The 23,712-nt window shown below is 49.4% G+C and overlaps 1 protein-coding gene across 2 annotated transcripts in view; it reads left to right on the plus strand.

The window, feature by feature from the left end:
• The window catches only part of RHBDL3 (rhomboid like 3), a 55,417-nt gene extending 33,566 nt beyond the window's left edge, over positions 1 to 21,851 (plus strand). For both annotated transcript variants that reach the window (XM_065909268.1, XM_065909269.1), the window contains 3 exons: positions 2,886 to 2,986; positions 14,628 to 14,688; positions 18,089 to 21,851. In XM_065909268.1, the coding sequence (XP_065765340.1) occupies positions 2,886 to 2,986; positions 14,628 to 14,688; positions 18,089 to 18,360 (434 nt within the window). In that variant the 3' untranslated portion in view covers positions 18,361 to 21,851. The remainder of the gene's footprint in view (positions 1 to 2,885; positions 2,987 to 14,627; positions 14,689 to 18,088) is intronic.
• The last annotated feature ends 1,861 nt before the right edge of the window (positions 21,852 to 23,712 follow it).

The raw sequence follows: 23,712 nt of genomic DNA on the forward strand, positions 1-23,712 counted from the left end.
TGCTTTTCTTTAGCGACCAAGGGAGATGCTGGAGGACAGCTGCTTTAAATTTTCCAGGCTGCCATTATCACAGCTGTGCGTGACGGCCAAGCCGCCGATTCATCACCGTGCTGGCGTGGACCCAGGGTTTCGGGGGTGGAAATTCATAGCCCTGACTCGCACTGGCCCTCTGGTTTGCTGCTCCGCAGAGGTGTGGCTTGTCGCTGGGGCTTGCTTCTCTGTCTTCTGCCTTCCTGACCTCTGTGGGTTCACACTGGACATTTATTGAACTGCCATCCCTTAGGTTTGTCAGGAATCCTTCCTGGCCCTGGCTTCCTGCCCGGGAATGGCTTTACTCTACTGATATGCATACCAGCCCACATTTCTACTTGACTTCTCCCAGTCCCTCTGAAAATGAAAGTGCTAGTCACGCAGTCCAGTGTGACTCTTTGTGACCCCATGGACTGTAGCCCACCAGACTCCTCTGTCCATAGAATTCTCTCCCACCAGACTTCTCTGACCATGGAATTCTCTCCAGGCTGGAATACTGGAGTGGGTAGCTATTCCCTTCTCCACGGGATCTTCCTGACCCAGGGATCAAACCCAGGCCTCCTGCATTGTGGGCAGACTCTACCATCTGAGACACCAGGGAAGCCCATAGTCCAGGACTAATTTGCAGTCATTTAAGGAAAGTCTTTCTGCCACAAATGGAGGGCAAGTGGGTCCAGATCATTACCTTCTAGATTCTAAAATCAATATTCAAACCCCAGACCCTGGATTTCGGCCAAGGCTTGGATTATTGTATTTTTGATCTGGAAGGAACCCTGGAGGTCCCCCCCCAGTGAATGGCAAACTCTACCCCCCCATGTCTCACCCCCATTCAGCCTGCCCTTTGAGCTGTGGGATAGGGGTGTGTCATGGTTTCTTTGAAAAGAGAGAGTCTCACTGCTCGAACATTGGACAGCCTTAGAACTAACCTCCTCATTTCACAGATTTGAAAACTGAAGCCCAAAGAATTCAGGGGCTGTGTCCAAGGTCACACAAGTAGCCAGTCCCGCCCCCAGTCGACCGTCCTGCCACCACCCAGACTGACCTGTGGCCCTGCCCGGGGTCAGGACTCCCATCCCTGGATCGGGTGAGGGAAAGGTCAGCGCGTGGAGGCTGGACCCTGCCGCCTCCCTGCCCTGATGGATCCCACGGGGAGCCCGAAGGAGTAGAAACTGGGCCCGTCCGTAGGGACTCACGCAGAGAAAAGAGGCCAGCCCGGGAGCTTTCTCTGTCCAGACGGTAAGGAGGAGCGGCTTGGGCCGCCAGCGCTGTCCAGCCCTGCAATGCAGCCTTCTCCAGCAGCCCCAGCCCGGAGCGTGGGAATTCTTTGTCATGCAGATCTCTGCCTGCCTGCGGGCCACCCTGGGATTTTTTTTTTTAACCCTCCTGTTATATAGGGTTGACCCCATGCCTCAGCAGTTAAAAAAAAAAAAAGTTATCTGACAATAGATCAATACCTAATTAAAGCCGAAGGGCAAGCCTGAAAGGGGAGAGGAAAGATTTATAGCTGCCCTGGGAGGGGAGAAGGACTCTGGTGTTCTTAGCTCATGACAGTTTGTGTTTTCCTTGAGAGATGACATCCCCCTGGAGACGAAGACTTTGTTGTGGGGAATCTCTTCTTGGTAGGATCTCAGTGAGCCCGGAGCCTTGAGAGCGATCTGGGGTGGGGGTGGCGAGCGATGAGGGGAGCAGGGAGATGACATTGCTGCCACCTCTCCAGGCCCAGGGTGTCAGGTACCCTGGTTCCCAGGTGGGCCCCAGCCTCTTCCCTTAGGAGCTGACCCTCCGTCCCCATAGGGCCTGCAGAACTTGGCCTTCTTCCTCGCCCTCCTCTCTCCACCCAGGCAGTGACTAATTGGCTCAGGAGCCTGCGGGCATTTTCCAGTGGTGATTTCTGCACACTCACCCCGCCAGCCACCTCTCATCCTCTGAGCCCTGGGTTCTAACTCCCAGTTATTTTTAGTCTCCTGTGTCCTTCCCTGGAAGCCAAAGCATTGATCACACTTAAATGAGACCAGAACAATGCATTGCCCATCTCCTCTCTGCCCAGCTTCCCTCCCAGGACCAAAGTTTCGCATCCTCCAGACCAAGAGTCTGTACCGTTCCTTTCCCCCAGGAGGTATGACATCATCTTTCTCTCTTCCCCGGGACTTCTCAAGGACATTTTTCCTAAAAAGATGCCCAGCTCTAGAGGTCCTGTTGGCCTGTTGTAGTTTCGCTCCGTTGGAGGTGATGCACTGCAGGTTTCTGGGTGCTATTGAGGAGAAAGAAGGGTAGAGGGGAGATTGACAGTTTCGGGAGTGTCTGCTGGAGAGGCCAAGAGTACATGGGTTTTGTGTCAGGCAGACCTGGACTCATGTCCTGGCTCCAGTCAAGTCATTCCTGCCCTATGAGTGAGGCCTCAGCCTCCTGGTCTCTGCAATGAGGCTGTTGGTCCCTGCCTCAGCGAGTGTGGGCTTCAGGGTCACACAGAATGTTTGGCAGGTGTCTGACACATAGCGCCCCCTAACGGTGGCGGTTTCTGCAAAACTGCTGTGGTTTTCTCGTCATTGCTCAGAACCCTGAGATAGCCAGGTCGCCAGGCAGATGATCTGGGTTGGAGCTCTACTGTGGACAAGTCACTTCTCTCCTTGAGACTTTGCTTCCCAGTTGTAAAAGGAGAAGTCTGAACCAAACGGTCCTTTCGGTCGTAGATGAATTTTTCAGGAAGCTCCAGGGTGAAGTGGGATCCCAGGAGGAAGAGAGGGAGTTTTCGCTCTGGAGTCTCAGCCCGGAGGCTGCAACATCCCAGCGCCTGAGGCTGGGGGTGGGGAGCAACTCCAGCGTCCTTTAGTTCTCCATCTCTCTCTCTGCCCCAGGGTCCTTGGCGGTGTCTGTGGCTGACATGACCGCACCGGTGGTGGGCTCCTCTGGAGGGGTGTATGCGCTCGTCTCTGCCCATCTGGCCAACATCGTCATGGTGAGCACCCCTGTCCCCGAAGTCCTTTCTTGGCCCACCCCACCCCCTCCCCGCCGTCCCTGGGCCTGGATGTTAATCTACCAGAGTTGGGTTTTATTTTTATTTTTATTTTTTTTTCAGAGTTGGATTTTAGATTCTCTTCCGTGCTCCAGCCTGGGCTCAGCAAGCCCCAGCTGGCCTTGGCCAGTAGCCAAATTCAAGGACACTTCCTCACCCTCTTCCGGGCCACTTCCAGTGGGTCCTTTTCATATATGATTTCAATTTTCTCTAGCCTGGCTTTGCCCAGCTCCCTATTCCAACTCTTTGCTACTTGGTGGCTTAAAAAAGTTAAAATTCTGGACCACTAGCACCCATCAAAATTGTGATTCGTTGTTTCTCATAGTTTGGTAAAAGTAAAGGGCCTTAGGGGCTTTCCTGGTGGCTCAGTGGGTAAAGAATCTGCCTGCCGATGCAGGCGACACAGGTTTGATCCCTGATCTGGGAAGATCCCACATGCCACGGAGCAACTAAGGCCACGTGCCCCAACTGCTGAGCCCACGTGCCGCAGCTACTGAAGCTTTCATGCCCTGCTGCTAAGTCGCTTCAGTCGTGTCCGACTCTGTGTGACCCCATAGACGGCAGCCCACCAGGCTCCCCCGTCCCTGGGGTTCTCCAGGCAAGAACACTGGAGTGGGTTGCCATTTCCTTCTCCAATGCATGAAAGTGAAAAGTGAAAGTGAAGTCGCTCAGTCGTGTCCGACTCCTAGCGACTCCATGGACAGCAGCCTACCAGGCTCCTCCATCCATGGGATTTTCCAGGCAAGAGTACTGGAGTGGGGTGCCATTGCCTTCTCCGCTTCATGTGCTAGAGCCCCTGCTCTGCAACAAGAGGGGCCCCCGCAATGAGAAGCCTCCACACCCCAACTACAGAGGAGCCTCTGCTCACCACAGCTAGAGAAAAGCCCTTGAAGCAATGAAGACCCAGCACAGCCAAAAATAAATAAAATTATTAAAAAAGAAGTAAAGGGACCTTAGAGATGATCTCATCAAAATTCTCAAATAGGAAAGAAGGTCCTGACAGGTTAAATGAGTTGTCCAAAGTCGCAATCAAGTTGGTGGCAAAATGGGGTCTTGAACCCACATCTCCTGGCAACCATTTAAGTGTCGCTGTCCTCCACCAGCCCGTCACGGCGTCTGGACACGGTCATCCCGTTTCTCACGCTCTTCCTCAGCTTTTCCTGAAAGGCACTCGTGAACTAGCTAACAGCAGGGGCTGTTCTTCAGCTTAGATCTGAGTGGCAGCTACCTACTTCCTGAAGAGTGACCTTGAGCAGGTGACTTCAGTGCCTCAGTTTCTCCATCTGTGAAATGGGATGGTGTGGGGCCAATGAGATACAGTGAAAATGACCACTTGGTGTAAGTGTTATCTTCATTCCTGACTCCTCACAGAAGAGGCTGGGGTGGACTCAGAGTAGAGACAGGACTTTCAAGGCAAGAAATTGAAAGCCATCTGATAGTCTTAGAGGAGGCCAAGGAAGACAGCTTCCTTGTTTGGGAAGCAGTCTGAAGTTTGGAGGCTGAAAGAGGAGTTGTTGGCAGTGCTCGGTTCACTCTGCCTGGTGTGCCCCGCAGAGGCACAGCCCAGGACTTACCCATCTTTTCCCCAGTGCCTGGAATAGGGCCAGATGCGTGGCAGAGGGTACCCACCGAATCTGGGGGCAGGAAGGAAGGAAGAGCCCGGGGGAGGGGAGCAGGGACCGTGTCCAGGAAAGGAATGGCTTCTCTTTGGGATTGTTCTCACCTCCCTCCCCCATCACTGTCTTCACCCACGTGGCAGATATTCAGATGCTCAGTTCCAAGAGTTCATAGAGTTCCTAAATTCCCCCACATCTTATTTATTTTGCCCGTGCTACCAGGCATGTGGGATCTTAGTTCCCGGACCAGGAATCAAATCCGTGCCGCCTGCAACGGAGTCTTAACCACTTGACAGCCCGGAATTCTCCTCCATTTCTTCATCATTGCTACTGTCAGCTGTCCTGCTCCTCAACACCAAAGTCCCATTTGTACCCTGAGAGAGAAACAACTGCTGCAGAGGCTGGAAAGGCCATGTGAGGGTGTGTGTGTGGGGAGGGGTTTGGGGGCGGTAAGTGTGTTTACACAAGGGTGCGTGCCTCGGTCTGCTGAGCACCTGGGAGCCCAGGGCCGCCTCACATGGCCCTTTAAATGGGTCATTCTGTATCAGCGCCACCGCTTTCCCCAGACACAGCTTTTCCTCTGAATCCTGCTTCCGCCACTCCCCCCTCCCCCTGCCCCAATTCCCTTCTGCAGGGGGAGGGAATGCCACCCTCCCCCTGCTCTTCCCCTCAAGATGCGTCTGTGGAAGGACATGCACCAGTCCGACTGAGGAAGAGGCAAGCAGGACTTCAAAACGATGCCCTGTTTCCGCCCCTCGCCACCACCTGGGAAGTAGCTCTGGTGTTCCCTGAAGTTCCCATGGTGAGGGCAGACCCAGGGCCCGGGGTGGGGCGTGGGGGTGAGGTGTGGGTGTTTGAGAGCAGTTTTCTACCAGTTTGTAGTTCTTTCTGCAAGTAGCCCGAGGTGGTGCCGCTGAGCCGTCCCATCCGAGAGCCCAGCGCTCTTCCAGAAGGACATGGCTTTCTCTGGCCAACAGGGAGCTTTGGGGTCCCCTGGAGCGTGACATTTGGTAGCCCTCCTTTAAACAGCTGTGTGCTGCTTATTGGACAGTGAAGAATGCTCATTTCACTCACTTCCTGCTTAGAAAGGTCAGTTTCTTTTCACTGAGAGGCTCCCTTTACCCAAACTAGCTCAGCGCCCAGCAATTCGGAGATGCATTAGGACAAGCCAAGTGAAATTGGTATTTCTGTGGGTCAGAAGCATTTCAGCCTTGGCAGTTTCATGTGGTTCTGCCTAATAGATGATGGATTTTTTTCTCCCCAGAATGTTAGCAAACGTAAGAGGAGAGTTCTTTTTTTTTTCATTATTTTTCTTTTCTATTGGTGCTTTCAAACTGTGGTGTTGGAGAAGACTCTTGAGAGTCCCTTGGACTGCAAGGAGATCAAACCAGTCAATCATAAAGGAAGTCAACCCTGAATATTCATTGGAAAGACTGATGCTGAAGCTGAAGCTCTGATGCTTTGGCCACCTGATGCAAAGAGCTGACTCCTTGGGAAAGACCCTGATGCTGGGAAAGATAGAAGGCAGGAGGAGAAGGAGACGACAGAGGTTGAGATGGTTGGATGGCATCACTGACTCAGTGGACATGAGTTTGAGCAAGCTCTGGGAGATGGTGAAGGATAGTGAAACCTGGCATGCTGCAGTTCACCGGGTCGCAGAGTTGGATGTAACTGAGTAACTGAATAACAAATAGCTGATTTACAGTGTTATATTAGTTTCAGATGCACAGCAAAGTGAGTTACTTATACATATACATGTATCTGTTCTTCTCCCATTCTTTCCCCGCCTAGGTCATTACAGAGGATTGAGTAGAGTTCCCTGTGCTGCACACTGGGTCCTTGCTGATTATTTTGTGTAGACTAGTGTATATATGTTTAGGGGGCTTCCCAGGTAGCACTAGGGGTAAAGAATCCACCTGCCAATGCAGGAGGCTCAGGAGACACGGGTTTGATCCCTGGGTCAGGAAGATCCCCTGTAGTAGGAAATGGCAACCTGCTCCAGTAATCTTGCCTGGAGAGTCCCATGGACAGAGGAGCCTGGTGGGCTTCAGTCAATGAGGCTGCAGAGTCAGGACGACTGATTGACTGAGCACATTTATTTAGACTGTTGATCTTTAAATTCCAAAGTTAAGATTTGGTCTGTGTATATATAGCCAATAAAGCACCTCATTGGAGCAGAGGGAGAAAGAGCGTGCACCTGTCAGGAAATGTGGATTTGAGGTCTGGTATTACCATATATTATGCTGTGAGTTCCTTAACTCCTTCAGGATTCTGTTCTCTCATCTGTAATCCTTTCTTCACAAAGTAGTTGTGAGAAAGACATGAAAAAAATGCATGTGAAAATGTCATTTTTGTGGCAGATTACCATACTGAGAGATCCTGTAGGTATATGTGTGTTTATATTAGTTAATTAGGTCAGTCGCTCAATCGTGTCCGACTCTTTGCGACCCCATGGACAGTAGCACGCCAGGCCTCCCTGTCCATCGCCAGCTCCTGGAGTTTACCCAAACTCATGTCCATTGAGTCAGTGATGCCATCCAACCATCTCATCCTCTGTCGTCCCCTTCTCCTCCTGCCCTCAATCTTTCCCAGCATCAGGGTCTTTTCCAATGAGTCAACTCTTTGCATTACGTGGCCAAAGTATTGGAGTTTCAGCTTCAGTATCAGTCCTTCTAATGAACACCCAGGACTGATCTCCTTTAGGATGGACTGGTTGGATCTCCTTGCAGTCCAAGGGACTCTCAAGATTCTTCTCCAACACCACAGTTCAAAAGTGTTTATATATATATATATTTTTTTTTTTTCTTTTTAACAATTTGTTCCTTTATTCAGCCTGAAACTTTTTATAAAGGTAAAAAATAATTTTAATGATGAATATCATCATCATTTTATTTGAGCTCTTTTGATTTAGATTTTATTTATTATTTTTTATTTTTTAATTGAAGGATTATTACTTTACAATACAGTGTTAATTTCTGCCATACATCATCATGAATCAGCCATAGGTATACAGATGTCCTCTCCCTCTTGAACCTCCCTCCCACCTGCCACCCCCCACTCCTCTAGATTGTCACAGAGCCCTGGTTTGAGTTCCTCGAGTCTGTCTGTTTCTCCATCTGTTTGTGTCCTCTTTGATTTCTTTCATCAGTGTTTTATAGTTTTCTATGTACAGGTCTTTTGTTTCTTTAGGTAGATATACTCCTAAGTATTTTATTCTTTTTGTTGCAATGGTGAATGGTATTGTTTCCTTAATTTCTCTTTCTGTTTTTTCATTGTTAGTGTATAGGAATGCAAGGGATTTCTGTGTGTTAATTTTATATCCTGCAACTTTACTATATTCATTGATTAGCTCTAGTAACTTTCTGGAAGAGTCTTTAGGGTTTTCTATGTAGAGGATCATGTCATCTGCAAACAGCGAGAGTTTCACTTCTTCTTTTCCTATCTGGATTCCTTTTATGTCTTTTTCTGCTCTGATTGCTGTGGCCAAAACTTCCAAGACTATGTTGAATAGTAGTGGTGAGAGTGGGCATCCTTGTCTTGTTCCTGATTTCAGGGGAAATGCTTTCAATTTTTCACCATTGAGGGTGATGCTTGCTGTGGGTTTGTCATATATAGCTTTTATTATGTTGAGGTATGTTCCCTCTATTCCTGCTTTCTGGAGAGTTTTAATCATAAATGAGTGTTGAATTTTGTCAAAGGCTTTCTCTGCATCTATTGAGATAATCATATGGTTTTTATCTTTCAATTTGTTAATGTGGTGTATTACATTGATTGATTTGCGGATATTAAAGAATCCTTGCATTCCTGGGATAAAGCCCACTTGGTCATGGTGTATGATTTTTTTAATATGTTGTTGGATTCTGTTTGCTAGAATTTTGTTAAGGATTTTTGCATCTATGTTCATCAGTGATATTGGCCTGTAGTTTTCTTTTTTTGTGGCATCTTTGTCTGGTTTTGGAGTGTGTGTTCCCATGCTGTGCTCTCGGTTCACCCCACCCCACCCCCGGTGTCCGTAAGTCTGTCCTCTGTGTCTGCTTCCCCATGGCCGCCCTGCAGACGGGCTCATCAGGGCCTTCTCTCTGGACCCTCTGTGTGTGCTGTGCTGAGCCGCTCAGTCCTGTCCGACTCTGGCAACACCGTGGACTGTAGCCTGCCAGGCGCCTCGGTCCGTGGGATTCTCCAGGCAAGAATACTGGAGTGGGTTGCCCGTTTCCATCTCCGGGGAATATTGCTGACCCAGGAATTAAACCCGGGTCTCCTGCATTGCAGGCAGATTCTTTACCGACTGAGCTAGGTTCTGTGTATATGCGTTAATATGAGATATTTGTTTTTCTCTTTCTGACTTATTTTACTCTGCGTAATAGGCTCTAGTTTCATCCACCTCATTAGCACTGACTGAAATGTGTTCCTTTTTATGGGTGAGTAATATTCCATTGTGTATATATGTACCACGGCTTCTTTATGCATTCATCTGTCAGTGGACATCTAGCTTGCTTCCATGTCCTAGCTATTGTAAATAGCACTTCAGTGAACATCAGGGTAACATGTCTTTTTCAGTTATGGTTTTCTCAGGGTATATGCCCAGTACTGGGATTGTTGAGTCATATGGTAGTTTCATTCCTATATGTATATTTTATAATATTCTTTAATTATAAATTCCACCGGATATCTGCACAGGGAGTAATCTGAAAATGTGTACTTTATGCTTCAGATACATAGCAGAAAAATGTTGAACCCTTCTGTTCTCAGGACTGTACTTAAGTGAGAGATTCTGCCTGAAATGAAAGCGTGTCCTATTTTTCATAAAAAAAAAAAAAAAAAAAGAAAGCACTTTGAGTTTCAAAAAGCTTGTTTACATCAAGGGATTAAATCTAGAAAACATTTCAACAAACGATCTGGATGGCTTTAAAGACCTGCAATCAGGACTTCTTATTTGAAATTCCAGAAGTATAAAGACACACATAATTGAATAATTTATTAATTGCTTTTTGCTGCAGCCCATAGAGCAGAGTTTCATTTTTAAATATACAAGATATTTTCTTATACTTTGCCCCATTCGATAGATGTTTTTCTAAAACGTTTTGAGATCTAAATTTTCACAAATTGAACTGTACTGTCAAAGCACAGAAAAGATTGTAATCTGAAAGCCAAAGAAGGTTGCTGTGTTACAAGCCTCCGTTTATTAAGTAAAAAGCCTGCTGTAGGATTTTTACTTAATGACATCTAATTTTATCTGTGTCATGCTTTCTTGTTTCCTGTGTTGGGTTTTCGTGAAGTGATTTGACAAGAAGTTGTTTCCACTGGGGGTATGTAAAGCAGTCTGGGAACAGAACCTCCCGCCTGGGTTTCAGCCTGTGAGCTCTTAGCTGGTTGGATGAGCAAGATGCCGAGGGGACGGGTTACCGCCTTGTTTGCTGTTGGTGAGTTACCATCTCACCCTGCAAGGCTCTGGGAGAGAATGAATTTAAAGGACCTGAAAAAAGTTTATATTCCCCAGGGGCCTGCAGGCTTTTCAACATTTATAGCAGCAGCAGTGCTGGCGCTGTGTGAGGGTTTTTTTCCCTTCTGTTGTCTCACTGTGCTTATTTTATTGGAGGGAATAGTGGGGAGGGGGGTGGGAGATGAGGCAGCTGGTGCAAAGGAGTGACTTTCTAGTTTAACCCCTCAGCTGCTGGGAGGCTGGTCACTCACTGACTGTTCACTCAGCCTTGGGGGCAGCTGGGGGCAGCCAGCAGGGACAGACAGCACAGACAGACAGAACATGACCTTGCCTCGGAAGTGTGGGCAGGCAGAGCCCTGGACTGGGAACCCTGTCAAGCTCGACCTTAACTCATGGCGACCTTGCCCTAGCCCTCCTTGACCCTGAAGTGCAGATGAGAGGGTGTGACTGGATCAGCTTGGCAGACTCCAGTATCTTCAGGGGCCAGGCAGGTGTGGTGGATGAAGCTGGTCGGCGGCGAGGGTTGGGGGTTGGGGATTGGGGTTGGGGTTAGGGCAGGGCATCCATGTGGGAAAACTGGAGTTCCCCGGCTTCATCCAAGGTCCTTGAGATTCTGCAGGATTTTTTTTTTCCTTTAAAGATTTTTTTGAAACTTTTTATACAATTTTTGCAGTTAATTCATTTATTTTGTTTGGGGCTGTGCTGGGTCCTGGTTGCTGCACACAGCCTTTCTCTAGTTGCGGTGCGCGGGCTTCTCATGTGGTGGCTTCTCTTACTGTGGATCTCGGGCTCTGGGTGCACGGGCTTCAGTAGTTACGGCACACAGGCTCAGTCATCCCTTTCCACGTGGGATCTTCTTAACCCAGGGATCGAACTCATGTCCACTGCATTGGCAGGAGAGTTCTAACTCCTGGCTTCCCAGGTAGCGCAGTGGTAAAGAATCTGCCTGCCAGTGCCGGAGATGCAGGTTCAATCCCAGGGTCGGGAAGATCCCCTGGAGGAGGATCCTGGAGTCAGATGGACTCACTGCCTGCGGAAGTGGCAACCCACTCCAGTGTTCTTGCCTGGAGAATCCCATGGACGGAGGAGCCTGGTGGGTGAACGTCCATGGAGTTGCAAAGAGTCAGACTTGACTGAGCACACAGACATGACTTGCACACTTCTTAACCACTGGGAAGTCCATTTTTGTACAATTTAAAAGGTTACTTTCCATTTACAGTTATTACAAAATATTGCCTATATTGCCTGTGTTAAACAAAGCATCCCTGAGCCTATCTTACTCCCAGTAGTTTGTACCTTCCACTCTCCTACCCCAATCTTGCCCCTCCCACTGGTTACCACTAGTTTGTTTTCTATATCTGTGAGTCTACTTTTATGTTCTATTCACTAGTCTGTTATATTTTTTAGATTCCACGTGTAAATGATATCATACAGTATTGGTCTTTCTCTGGCTTATTTCACTTAGCAGAGATTCCAAAGTTTTAAAACCGTTATGCAAGGCAAACTCACTATCTTTGCCTCAGGTCTAGATACTGTCAGACATTTAGATCGATGACTCTAACTGTGTTCCAGTCTGTGTCCTTTACACATATTAATTCATCTCACCTTCACTACAAACCATGAGGTGGGCAATGAGATACATACCAATACCTCAAATTTATAAGCAAGGACCCTGGAAAAAAAGAATTCTGAGTATCCCAGTGGTGATCTTGCCAGACCAAAAATACAGACGGTACTTTTTAAGGCGAATCCCAGGTAGGACCCAGAGGGGTGTGGACCTCAGCTGAAGGAAAGCGTGACCAATACATTCTAAACTTACTTTCCCCATAGTATCAGTCAGAACCCACAGAGGGCTCTTATGAGTAAAAGGGATATTAGAGGTGTTCCATGTCACTTTTTTTTAAAGTATGTTCAGTACATTCATATCATAGTGTGATACAAATCACCATCTATCTACAGAACTCTTTCCATTTTGCAGAATGAAACCTCTATACCCTTTTAACAACAACTCCCGTTCCTCTCTCTCCCACCTCCTGGCAACCTTTAATCTATTTTCTATCTCTGTGAATTTGACTCCTCTGTACCTCCTGTAAGTAGAAGCAAATGCTATTTGTCTTTTGGGGAGTGGATTATTTCACTTAGCAGCATAGTATCTTCAAGGTTCATTCAAGTTTGGCATGAGTCTTAACTTCTTTCCTTTTGAAGGCTGAGTAATATTCCACTGTGACTAGCCCACCTTCCGTTTCTCCGTTCATCTCTCCGTGAACCATTGATTTGCTTCCACTTTTTTGGCTGTTGTGAATCACACTGCTGTGAATGTGGTGTCACTTTTAAAAGATGAATGGAGACCTGTGCGTGGACATCACAGGGAGGCAAAGCCTGGCTGGACAATGGCAGGGAGAATTTTTCCGTGATTGTAACCCTTTCCCGGGGGTGTCCCTTTGGGAGGAGATGGCCCATCAGGTGACTCCCAAGGTCCCTCCCATCCTAAGGCTTCCCCTTGGAGAGGAGCTGAGGGGTGCCCCACCTTCAACCAACTGAGCCAGCTCGGACTGGGTTGCCAGATCCAATGGAAGGTACCAACTCCTGTTCTGGTCCTTGGCCCCCAGTGAGAGTCCCCTGCGGGCAAACCCCGGCAGGGGACAATGTCCTGCCATTTGCTTCTTAGTATAGAACATGTCGGTAAGCAGAGATCAGACTTTCCCACCTGAAGACGGGCCGTGTATCACTCACCTCACCTTTCTTTTTTTTTTTGGTTGCAGTACGTGGGATCTAGTTCCCTGAGTAGGGGACAAATGTGGGCCAACTGCATTGGGAACTCAGAGTCTTAGCCACTGGACTACCTTGCTTTCTGAGGAAGGACATGCTGATCGTTGAGGAATAATGGGGAAGAGGGAGGCCAAGGGCAAAGAGCTGAATGTGGCAGGACTTCTGTCTTTGGGACAGCGTCCCTCCTTTCCACTTGGTCCACTGAAGCTTCCACAGACATTGCTGTCTGTGCCAGTGTTCAGGAGCCCCGTCAGATTTCATGCATGGGTCCCGCTATTTCAGAGGAGTTCAAGATGTGCCCTTGAGCTGGGCCTGGGCCAGGCAGCAAAGGCAGGGGAGGTGGGTGGGGGGAAACAGAAGCGGGGGCATCCCCGCTTGCCTCCTCCCCCAAGACTGATGTTTTCCAGGGAGATTCCGGGCTCCTTTCTGCTTCTGGGTAAATGGAGTGGAGCTTTGAAAGCACTGCAGGAGTGCCCCTCAAAGGAGCCCTGTGGCGAAGTCTTTTGTAAAGTGAACAGTCCTTTTGTAAGGTGAATAATTGTGCTCTGATTATCTGCTTTGGAGGTTCAGAGTGTTCAGAGATTCTCAGGGGAAAGAGGGATTTGTCTGAAGGCCATCTGGCCCACCCGGTTTCCAATGCTTGATTCTTTCGAACACCCGCTCTGAGTGATGCGAAGCCCGCATGTGGACCCCTCTGTGATGGGAAACTCACTATCCCATGGATCATTCCATCTTTGGACAGCTCAGCTGATTAGAAATGGAAGCTTATCCTGAACGTAAAAAGAAAAGTCTCTCTCTGAAGTTTTATCTGTGTCTCTGCTTACAGGTTGCACTAAATATGCCCTTTGCTTGTGTTGACTCACTTGATAGCTGACCACAGTGAACTTGACCTCCCCCAAGTCCCCTCTTCATTTGTTTCTCAGGTGCAGGAGTTTGAGTTCTCCTATCATCCTGATGGTTCTGTTTTGACTTGGCTTGCTTTGCTGGCCTGCATCACTTTGTAACCACAAGACCTAGCAGCTGGGGCAACATTCAGTTATCTCTCTGTGTCATGGAGACAGGGACTCGCGTCTCCCAGGATCTAGATTCTCTTCCTATGTTGGTGCAGCTCCAGAGCTTTTATGACAGTAACAAACCTACCAACCCCTAAAATCTCAAAGCCGTGCTGGTGTGATCTGGGACTATGCCATCGCCACCTCATTCAGGATTTAATAGAGATGATTTCTTTTTAAACTCCTTCTTTATTTTTATTATACTCCAGCTCTTTTAGCATTTCCTCTGTTTACAAATTTTCTTTTTTTTTAATTTTTAAAACTATTTATTTTTACATTTATTTGTTTGACTGTGCCAGGCCTTAGTTGCAGCATACAGGATCTCTAGTTATGGCATGCAAACTTAGTTGTACCATGCAGGATCTAGTTCCCTCACCAGGAGGTGAATACTGGTCCCCTGCATTGAGAGCATGGAGTCTTAACCACTGGGCCACCAGGAAAACCCCATGAAATAAAACCCCATAAAAATAAAAAATTTATTTTTAAATTTATTTTTGGCCTCACTCTGCAGCTTGTGGGATCTTAGTTTCCCGATCAGGGATCAAACCCGAGCCCTTGGCTGTGAAAATGCGGAATCCTAACCACTGAACCACCAGGGAATTCCCGGAGATGACTCTTTTAAATGTCAGCTTTTCCTAGGCTGGCTACCTCTGCAGAGAAGTGGTCTGATCTGGAACTAATGAAACTCTCTCTTTTTTTGTCCCTAGAATTGGTCAGGCATGAAGTGTCAATTCAAGCTGCTGCGGATGGCTGTGGCCTTGATCTGTAGTAAGTTCTAAGGGCTTGCTGGGGGAGGGGGACCCTGGACCAGTCCTGGGGGATATAGAGATGGCACAGTCCCTGCTCTTTAGGGACTTGTGGTCCAAAAGAGAAGGGAGACATGTCCACAGTGTGCACAGAAGTGGGGGTTTACAGGAGGGTCAGACCTACAGTGCTGCTCCCTGGCCTTCTACTTTTCACAGACATAGACTGTGCAGAGAGGAAAGTCCACGTGGGATAAGCCTCTAGCTCAATGGTCAGATCAAGAAAAATAACCTTTTTTTGTCTTTTATTCCTTTTGGTTTAAAAAAATTTCTGGTTTCAATGTTTTTATTTAAGAATGTTTTTCCTTCCAGTTTTATTGAGATAAGATTGACACACGGCATGAGTTTCAGGTGTATAGCCTGATGATTTGACTTATATGCATCATGAAATGGTTAGTACCATCAGTTTAGTGAACATCCATCATCTCATGTAGATGCAGAATTAAAGAAATTGAAAAAAAATTTTTTTTTCCTTGTGAGAAAAGTAATTTCTTAACCTTTTGGGTCACAGAGTCGATCCTTTGCGATCTCCTGTTGGAAACTCAGGATTACTTTCCAGAAAAAGGCACATATGAGCAAGCTCACATGGGCATGCAACACACACACACCTACACACACTCTAAAACTTGCCGTTAGGCAGGTTCACAAGCTATAGCTAATCCACGAACCCTTGTGAACAGGTGTGATGAGGGCCTTCGTTGAGAGAAGTCAGTCTACCTGCAAAGGGCATTTTGAGTGTGAAAGACGAGGCAGGTATTTACCAGGTAGACAGGATGCAAGAGGCCACTTCAGCAGAAACAAAGGTGCAGAAGAGTGAAGGGTAATGGCTGGCAAGCTGGTTAACAAAACTGGCCCATGAGGTTTAGGACTGTGTGTGATTGTGTAAGAGATCACTGCAGTCAGACCGTGGAGGGATTTAAATGCAAAGAGAAAGATTGGGCTTCATCCCCAGATGCACCAGGAGGCCAGTGAGGGGCTTTAAATGAGGGAGCTGTTGTCAGTTTTGAGTTCTCAGCGACTCATCAGGCTGCAGTGTGGAGGGGCAGGTGTGTGTGGGGGATGAGACCAGAGGCCGAGAGGCTCATTCTGAGGTGGAAAGAGATGAGTCTGAACAGAAGCGAGAAGAGGGCCACACAAGCTCTCATTCAGTCCCCAGAACATGGCTACGAGGAGCGGATTGTTTTTAGGCTTAAGTTACAGGCTCAGAACGTGAAGGTCCCCCCCTACAGGTGGTAGAGGCAGAATTCAGAGTGAGCCTGTGCCATCTCTAATGCCCTGCACTTTCGCCAGGCTGGGCGGGAGCTCCGGGACTGTCTCTGTCTGGGTCAGCCACTTGGTTTGTGGGGAAGAGGGAGAACTGAGCCAGAACAGATATGGAACGGATAAGGGGCCCGGGTGGGCTCCACTTAGATCCACTTCTACATCCTTTGTATCCTATGGCTTTCAGGGTCCTCTGGTCTCTGTTTCCTGGATGGGGCTGGAGGATTTCTAATCCCAGAGAGGACCTTCCAGCTCTAAAGTTCACAGAATCTTTGAATCAGGACCTGGGGGTGGTGGGGGGTTGGGGTGAAGCTATGGGAGGCCGTGGGCTAGGAGCTGTGGGGAACGTAGCTTCCTCATCTGCTCAGACTGAATTTGTCTATTTGTAAAAAAGGGAGCAGAGTCATGAGTCTTACTGTTTAATAGAATACAACCTGGGGACTTCCCTGGTGGACCAGTGGTTAAGACTTCTCCTTCCAGTGCAGGGGCTGCAGGTTAGATCCCTGGTTGGGGAGCTAAGATCCTACATGTCTCCTGGCCACAAAAAAAGAAAAGAAACAATATAAAACAGAAGCAGTATTGTAACATTCAATAAAGGCTTTTAAAAATGGTCCACATCAAAGAAAGCAATTTTTTTTTTAAATAAAAGAATCTAACTACAAGTGTTATAAAATCTAAAATGCTATTTTGGAACTGAGACCAATGTCACTCCAACCTTCCTTGTGGACTGCAGGGCCTGCAAGGCAAAGGCAGGAAGCTGCCCTGGGACCTGGGGAGGCAGGAGGGAAGGTTGTGTGTCCCTCGCCTCTCCTTTTCCGCCATCTATTGGCCATCTCTGGGAATGTAGGGCCCAGGCCTGGAAGCTTAGGCAATTCCCCAGGGAATGAACATCCTTGGAGGTGCTGGCATCTCTGGGGTGGTTAAGGTGGAGAGAGGCACCCTGGTTAGTTAAATGGTAGCCTAATAAGGTCCTTTGGGTGATAGGTAATAAAATGGCACTTATCCCTTCAAGAGAGTATTTCCCCGTTGAATTGGCCAAGCCAAGTTTGCACAAGAAGGATGGGTTGGAGAGGAGGATGGGGGCATTTTCGACTCTGTTAAGATTACATTCTAGCACTTTGTTGAGATTATTTATTTCTGTTCCTTCTTTGCCCTTCTCTCCCTTCATCACTTCCTTTCAACCACAAAAGCACCAGTTCTGAGGGTTCTCCAGGGTTTAGTACATGAAGACACTTAGTAGATAGGACTCGCACGTACTGAGATCCTTATTAATATCCCAGCAGTGTAGCCTGGTACGCAGAGTCTGAGAATTTATACAGATGGGGAGACTGAGCCTCCAGGACTCATGACTGCAGGGGTGCAGGCCCTTTGGGCTTCTGCACAGAGCTGTCTGTCCCCTTGGTCTGAAGCACTCTTCTTAAGATCTTGTCTCTCTTTCTTTTTAAGACTTTTTCTTGATACAGACTATTTCTAAAGTCTTTATTGAATTTGTTACAGTATTTTGTGTTTTTGAATTTTTGGCCACAAGGCCCGTGGGCTCTTAACTCCCTGCCTTGAGAGGGGAAATTTTAACCACTGCACCACCAGGGAAGTTCTGGGTCTTCTCTTGATATTCAAATGTCCCTCCTTTAGGAAGCTTTGGCCTGATTCTCCAAACTAAAGAATCCCCTTCCTGAAACACAACCTTGATTTTAAACCACCTATTTTTTCTCTTCCCATAGGGTTTCTTTTGGGCTTCCCTGATAGCTTAGTTGGTAAAGCATCCGCCTGCAATGCAGGAGACCCCAGTTAGATTCCTGGGTTGGGAAGATCCCCTGGAGAAGAGAAAGGCTACCCACTCTAGTATTCTGGCCTTTTACTGGATTATCTTACGTATGCAATTATATGCTGGTTGATCGCCAGACTCTGTGAGCCCTGGGAGAACAGTAGTTTGTCTGCCGTCTTCATGACTGTATTCCCAGTGTACACAGCAAACAGTGCTGGCTTGTTGGGTAGTGACAGAATTAGTGGCTGGATGACTGGGTGGCTGGCTGGAGGGCAAGACCTCTCGCTCGGCTCCCGCCCCGTTCCCTCCAGTGACCTGACTGTGCTTCCTCCCCTTGCAGTGAGCATGGAGTTTGGGCGGGCCGTGTGGCTGCGCTTCCACCCGTCAGCTTACCCGCCCTGCCCTCACCCGAGCTTCGTGGCGCACTTGGGTGGCGTGGCTGTGGGCATCACCCTGGGCGTGGTGGTCCTGAGGAACTATGAGCAGAGGCTGCAGGACCAGTCGCTGTGGTGGATTTTCGTGGCCATGTACACCGTCTTTGTGCTGTTCGCTGTCTTCTGGAACATCTTTGCCTACACCCTGCTGGACTTGAAGCTGCCGCCGCCCCCCTAGAGACCTGGAGGACCTTGGTCCGGGAGAGAAGGGAGAAGCAGCGTCAGCCAGGAGCAGCCAGCCGTATTCTTTTTCTCATCACCAGCTCAGTGAGGCCAGAGAGGAGAGGACAGGAGAGGCTGCGCTGCTGTAACATTTGTGTTCAGATCTGAACAGGCAGTGGAGGCCTTTTTCTGAAGGCACCCACTGGAGGAATTGGATATGGCTTCTGTAGTTTTTCTAGACTATTCTGAGGACCTCGGGCCAGGGCGAAGGCCTGGGTTGAGGTGAGAGTGGCTGTCCCCTGGGGCTGGCCGTGTCCCATGTGTTCAGGGACGCAGACTGGGCGGCAGCCTTCTTCACCCACCACCCGGAGGTACCTAAGAGGGGAAGGAAGGCCCGCGGCTGTATAGTCAGGCAGGCCCTGTCCAGCCCACAGGTCACTATGCGCCAGGACTTGTTCCTTCCAAGGCTACTGGGTATGGAGCTCTGGAGTGGAAGGGGGCCTGGTGGTGGAGGATGGTCAACTTTGGCCAGAGCTGGGGGAAGCCAGGATGCCCTCCCATGCCTGTCGGTGGGCACTGGGGTGTGGCCTCTCAGGCCTGGAGAGAGCAGAGGGAGATCCTATGGCTCCAGGCCCCACCTTGCCCTCGGGGTAACTGTAAGAGGAGCCCGAGAGGGAGGCAGTAACTGTTCAGGGCTTCCCCAGTGGCTCAGATGATAAAGAATCTGCCTGCCGTGCGGGAGACCCAGGTTCGATCCCCTGGGTCAGGAAGATCCCCTGGAGAAGGGAATGGCTACCCACTCCAGTATTCTTGCCTGGAGAATCCCCATGGGCAGAGGAGCCTGGTGGGCTACAGTCCATGGGATCACAAAGAGTCCAACAGGACTGAGCGACTTTCACTTTCACTCCCCTCCTTACCGCGCCCCCGCCTCACCCCCAGCGCCGGGGGGAAGGGAAGGATATCGGCTTCGAACTTCTCCGAACTTCTCCCGAGTGCTGACATCTCACACCAGTGTCCGGACATCGATCCCCTTTTGTTCAGGGTCTTTTCCTCCCCTTCCACTGCCCACAGCCCCCAGTGTGCCTGCCTTCTGCTTACAGAGCCCATGTTCTGGTACGTGCGTACATGTATGTGTGTGTGTGCATGCGTGTGTGTGCACATGCATGGTTTGGTGGGCAGGTGCACAGGTGATGGGAAAGATGATGTGAGGCCAGCTGGAGGCTGCAGGGGAAGCCTGCAGAGGGCGGGGGTTGGGGGAGTCTGCCTGAGAGGATGGAGGGCACTGAGAGACAGGAAACTCTCGCCCCCTTCTTCCCCACCCTCGTTCTTTCCCCGGTGCCTCCCTGAGAATCCCTGACCAGTGGGAGATGTGCTGTGGTCAAGGGAGGCCTCGGGCCCTTCCAGGGATCTTGAGGATGCTGAGGTTTCCCTCCCCTTTGCCACGTTCTGGTCTGACTCCCGCCTAGAAGAGCCTTCCTATCTGAAAAGATTCTGTTGTGTCTCCCTTAGGAGGGAAGGAGCTTTGGAGGTGCAGGAAAGGCTGGAGCAGGAATGTTGGGGCCAAGTGTCCTTTTGAAGTTGGGGGCCACAGGGCCTCCAATTCAGACAGGAAGCTGCTCCTGGAGAAGAATTGGTGGGTGCTTGGGGGAATATTGTAGGCGAGGAGGGCAGCCCTCGGATGCTCAGAGCCAGGAGGGCACGTGGAGATAGTCAAATCTGCGCCCCCACCCCAAAACAAGTGGCAAAACAGGGCTGAAACAGTGATCCCCTGCAGGAGCTGGTGCCCACCCCGAGGGGAGGGTGTGGGGAGGATGGCCTTGTCTCTTTATGCTGCCCCGGGGGCTCCGAACACTGACAGCCCAGGGGGCTGCGTTCCTGCAGGGAATGGGGCTGCCAAAGCTTGTCAGAGCCCTTACATATGCTAAGGTCCAGAGTCAGCCAGGCCAGGTACTGGGGGGTCTTGGGCCACTGTGATCACCCATAAATGGGCAGGGTCCTCCTACCCCGGGACACCCCTACTCACCCTGGGCTACGCCAAGCCCTTCCCTGTCTTGGCCCGATGATAGATTGTTCTGGTCCCCACGTATGGCTCCCGAGGTCACGCCGCACTTGTGTCCACGCTGTGCTCAGGACACCCTGGGGTGATGGGCCCGGGTCTTTGGCTGAGCCGTGCCAGTCTGTCCCTGCCAGCCATCCTCCGCCCTCCTGAGAGCCAGGTGTGGCCGGAAGAGTGAGCTTCTTAGGAGAGGGCACTCTGAGCTGGAAAGGGGGCTGAGAAGACATGGGCAAGGACGGGGGTGGGAGGGACTCCGTCGTGGGCTGCCACCCCTGCTAACCCTGAGTGATGCTGTCCCTTCTGGGAGCGACAGAGGCTGCTTGTGCCCCTCTGGGAGGCAGGGCATCACCTCCATCCTGGCACCTGGGCGCTCTGGGATGTGGTGGAGGAAGTGGAGACACTTCTGCCTTTATCTGCTGTGGTCTGGAGTGGGGGGGCTTCCTGTCTCAGGCGTGGGAAGACTGTGAACCGGAAGAGTCTAGAAAGCCCGTCTGGGAAGCACCCAGTTCTTCAGGGCTTCAGATGGAAGCTTGTTACTGAGAAGGACTGCGTGAGGCGGAGGTGTGGAGTCTTGCCCTGCGAGGCCTGGGAGGCGCTCAGGGCTCCTTCTCTATGCCCCCTGCCGCCAGCCCCAGCTGCTGCTGGTCCACAAGCCACCTCGAAGTTCTTCCTTGTGTTCAGCGCCCGCCTCCGCCGCCTCTCCCGACCACCACGTCCAAGCAGGACCACGGAGTGGTGGCAGGGGTCACTTCAGACGCCCTCCAGGTCGCCAGCCCAGGGCTGGCAGACAGCTGTCCGGTAAGAAAGGCTTACTTTTGGGGGTCTGGCTTCCTCCCTGGCAGGCCCCTCTGTTCCCACACTCCCTCCTCATCCAGTATGGCTGCCTGACCGGGTGCTGAGCAGCAGAGGGTGGACTGAATCTTCAGGCTGTGGAAGCCAGTCAGCCTTTTATCCACAGGCTTCAGAGACTGAAAACTGAAGGTTTTCCAAACAGCAGCCCCGGACTCACCCCCTCCTTATATGGAAGAGCAATCACAGAAACTGGGGAAAGGAAAACGAACCTTCCAAGGAGAAATTTCATTCTAATGACACCATTCATCATTAGTTTTTTAATTAGGAAAAGCTCCCGGATGAGGCGGCTTTGCCAGCTCATAGGGTTCTCAATTTCCACGAGAACCATTCTTGCCCGGAGGATTAGGGGAGTCGGTGCTCACCAAGACCAGACCTCCCTGCAGTGTCCAGTTTCGTTGGAAAATAATGCCGATTCCCGGGTGCAGTGGAAAACCCTTTCCTGGCATCATTCATGGTCCCAGTGCTGGCCAGAAAGCTCCAAAACTCCTCTGCCTTAAAAAACTGCCCAACCCAACACCTGTCTTCCCCCCCAGGACTGGAGTAGGTGGAAACAAAACTAATCCCAAGCTGCAGTGTTTGTTTCTAAATATTTTTGTATCGTGTACATTCTGTATATTTTTGTTGTAACATATTATTTGAGCACAGATTCCATTAAAGATTTTTTTTTTCTTTAAGTCATTGGTTATACAGTTATTCTCACCAGTTCCACCAGTTACTCAGGAAGGGCTGGCATTGGAGCCTGTGCCATCTCGGCCTGGGTTAGGGTTGGGGAGGGAGGGAGAGTGGACCGCGGTGGGGGTGGGTCTGTGATGTCTGCCCCACGGATGGGGCGTCCGTGCTTGGCACTGGTCTTCCCAGGTTGGTAGTTCTTGACCTTTCTTGAATACAGTTCTTTTGAGTGGTTGATGAAAGCTATGATTTTTCTTCCCATAAAAATGCACAGACAGACAATTCTATGTATAATTTAGAGGGAAAGGGCTGTGAATACGGAAACTCATCTAGGGTTTCAGGTCATGAACCTCTGTGCTAGCCGGCCTGGTGGGTGCCTGGCCTTCCCCTTCCAATCCTACACTGTACCCTGAAGAGAGCTTAATATTCTATTATTATTGGATGAGTCTTCTTCAAAATATCCTAGATACTTCCTTCATTACCCCAATAGCCCAGTCTTTCGGTGTTTTTTTTTTTTTCTTTTTTGTCATGCAGGATCTTAGTTCCCTGACTAGGGATTGAACCCATGCCCTCTGCATTGGAAGCATGGAGTCTTAGCCGCTGGACCACCAGGCAAGTCCCTAGGGCTTTCTAGGGGCTGTCAGCACCCTGATCCTAAAAAAGGAATAGGCATGTCCTCAGGGTCAAAGAGCACAGACAGTTCACATACAGAAGGGGGAAATAAGAGGAGCACAAATGTTAAAGGTAGTCTGGTGCTGGGTACGTTTAATAATCAAGTGGGCTTTGAGTGGGTGAAGGCTGAGAAGGTGAATCATTCTCAGCAGTTTCTCTAAGCTAATGGCAGTGTATGTAGTTTCGCCATTCATAGCTTTCGGTGGAGGATTAAACTACCCTGTTAAAATTCATGGTGGGAGTTGTTTCCTGTCACATTTTCACATCAGTTTCTTGTGTATCATTTGCAAATATTTCTAAATGCTTTCTGGAATGGCAGAAGTCATCCCAGAACAAATTTTAGAGCATGGTTCAGGCTCAAGATCTAAGACCTGTTTGGAGTATGGGGAACAGAGTCCAGAAAGTCGCAGCCTGTCAGCCGCCGTGGTCCCGGGACTCAGTTCCCAAAGGTAAGCTCCCTTGCAGCCGGCAGTTGTTAAACCAGCTTTGCCTCTGGCCTCCTACCACTCCGCTCTTCACTCTTGCTTCCTCCCTTCCACCAGCTTCTCATTCTTCCTAGAACTTAAAAATTACCGATAATAAGGGTAATTACACAGACCACTTAGTGGGTACCGACTATGTGCCAGGGCACTGCGCGAGGCACTTTCAGCCTTATTTAACTGCACAGCTACTTGAAGTGGGTATAAGTACACCCATTCTACACATGAAGGGAAGGCTTAGAGAAGTTCAGTAACTTGCCAGGAGGATCACAGCCAAGACGGCCTGGTTCCAAAGTTCATGTGCGCCGCTTTTGGGTGTTTGTATAGAACTTTAAGGACACTTAAGTTTGTAGAAGCGTCAGGGCATTTGTTTAAAGATACAGTCTAAAAAAAAAAATAAAGATCCAGTCTAGTTGCCCCAGGCCTGGGGCCATCTGGTTACAGTCATGAACCCTGGTGTATTTGCTTGGTGTTCACTTAACAGGATTTCCACTTTGTCAGCCCTCCCAGAGATAGTGCACAAGAAAATCACAGCTATCAATTAATTACTGCTCCCTATCACCGCCCCACCAAACCTGACTTCCGAAATGTAGCATTTATACCAACTTAGAGTGATATGAAGTCTGTGAGGCACATTTAA

The sequence above is a fragment of the Muntiacus reevesi genome, chromosome 18 (assembly GCF_963930625.1).
Source record: "Muntiacus reevesi chromosome 18, mMunRee1.1, whole genome shotgun sequence".
NCBI lineage: Eukaryota > Metazoa > Chordata > Mammalia > Artiodactyla > Cervidae > Muntiacus > Muntiacus reevesi.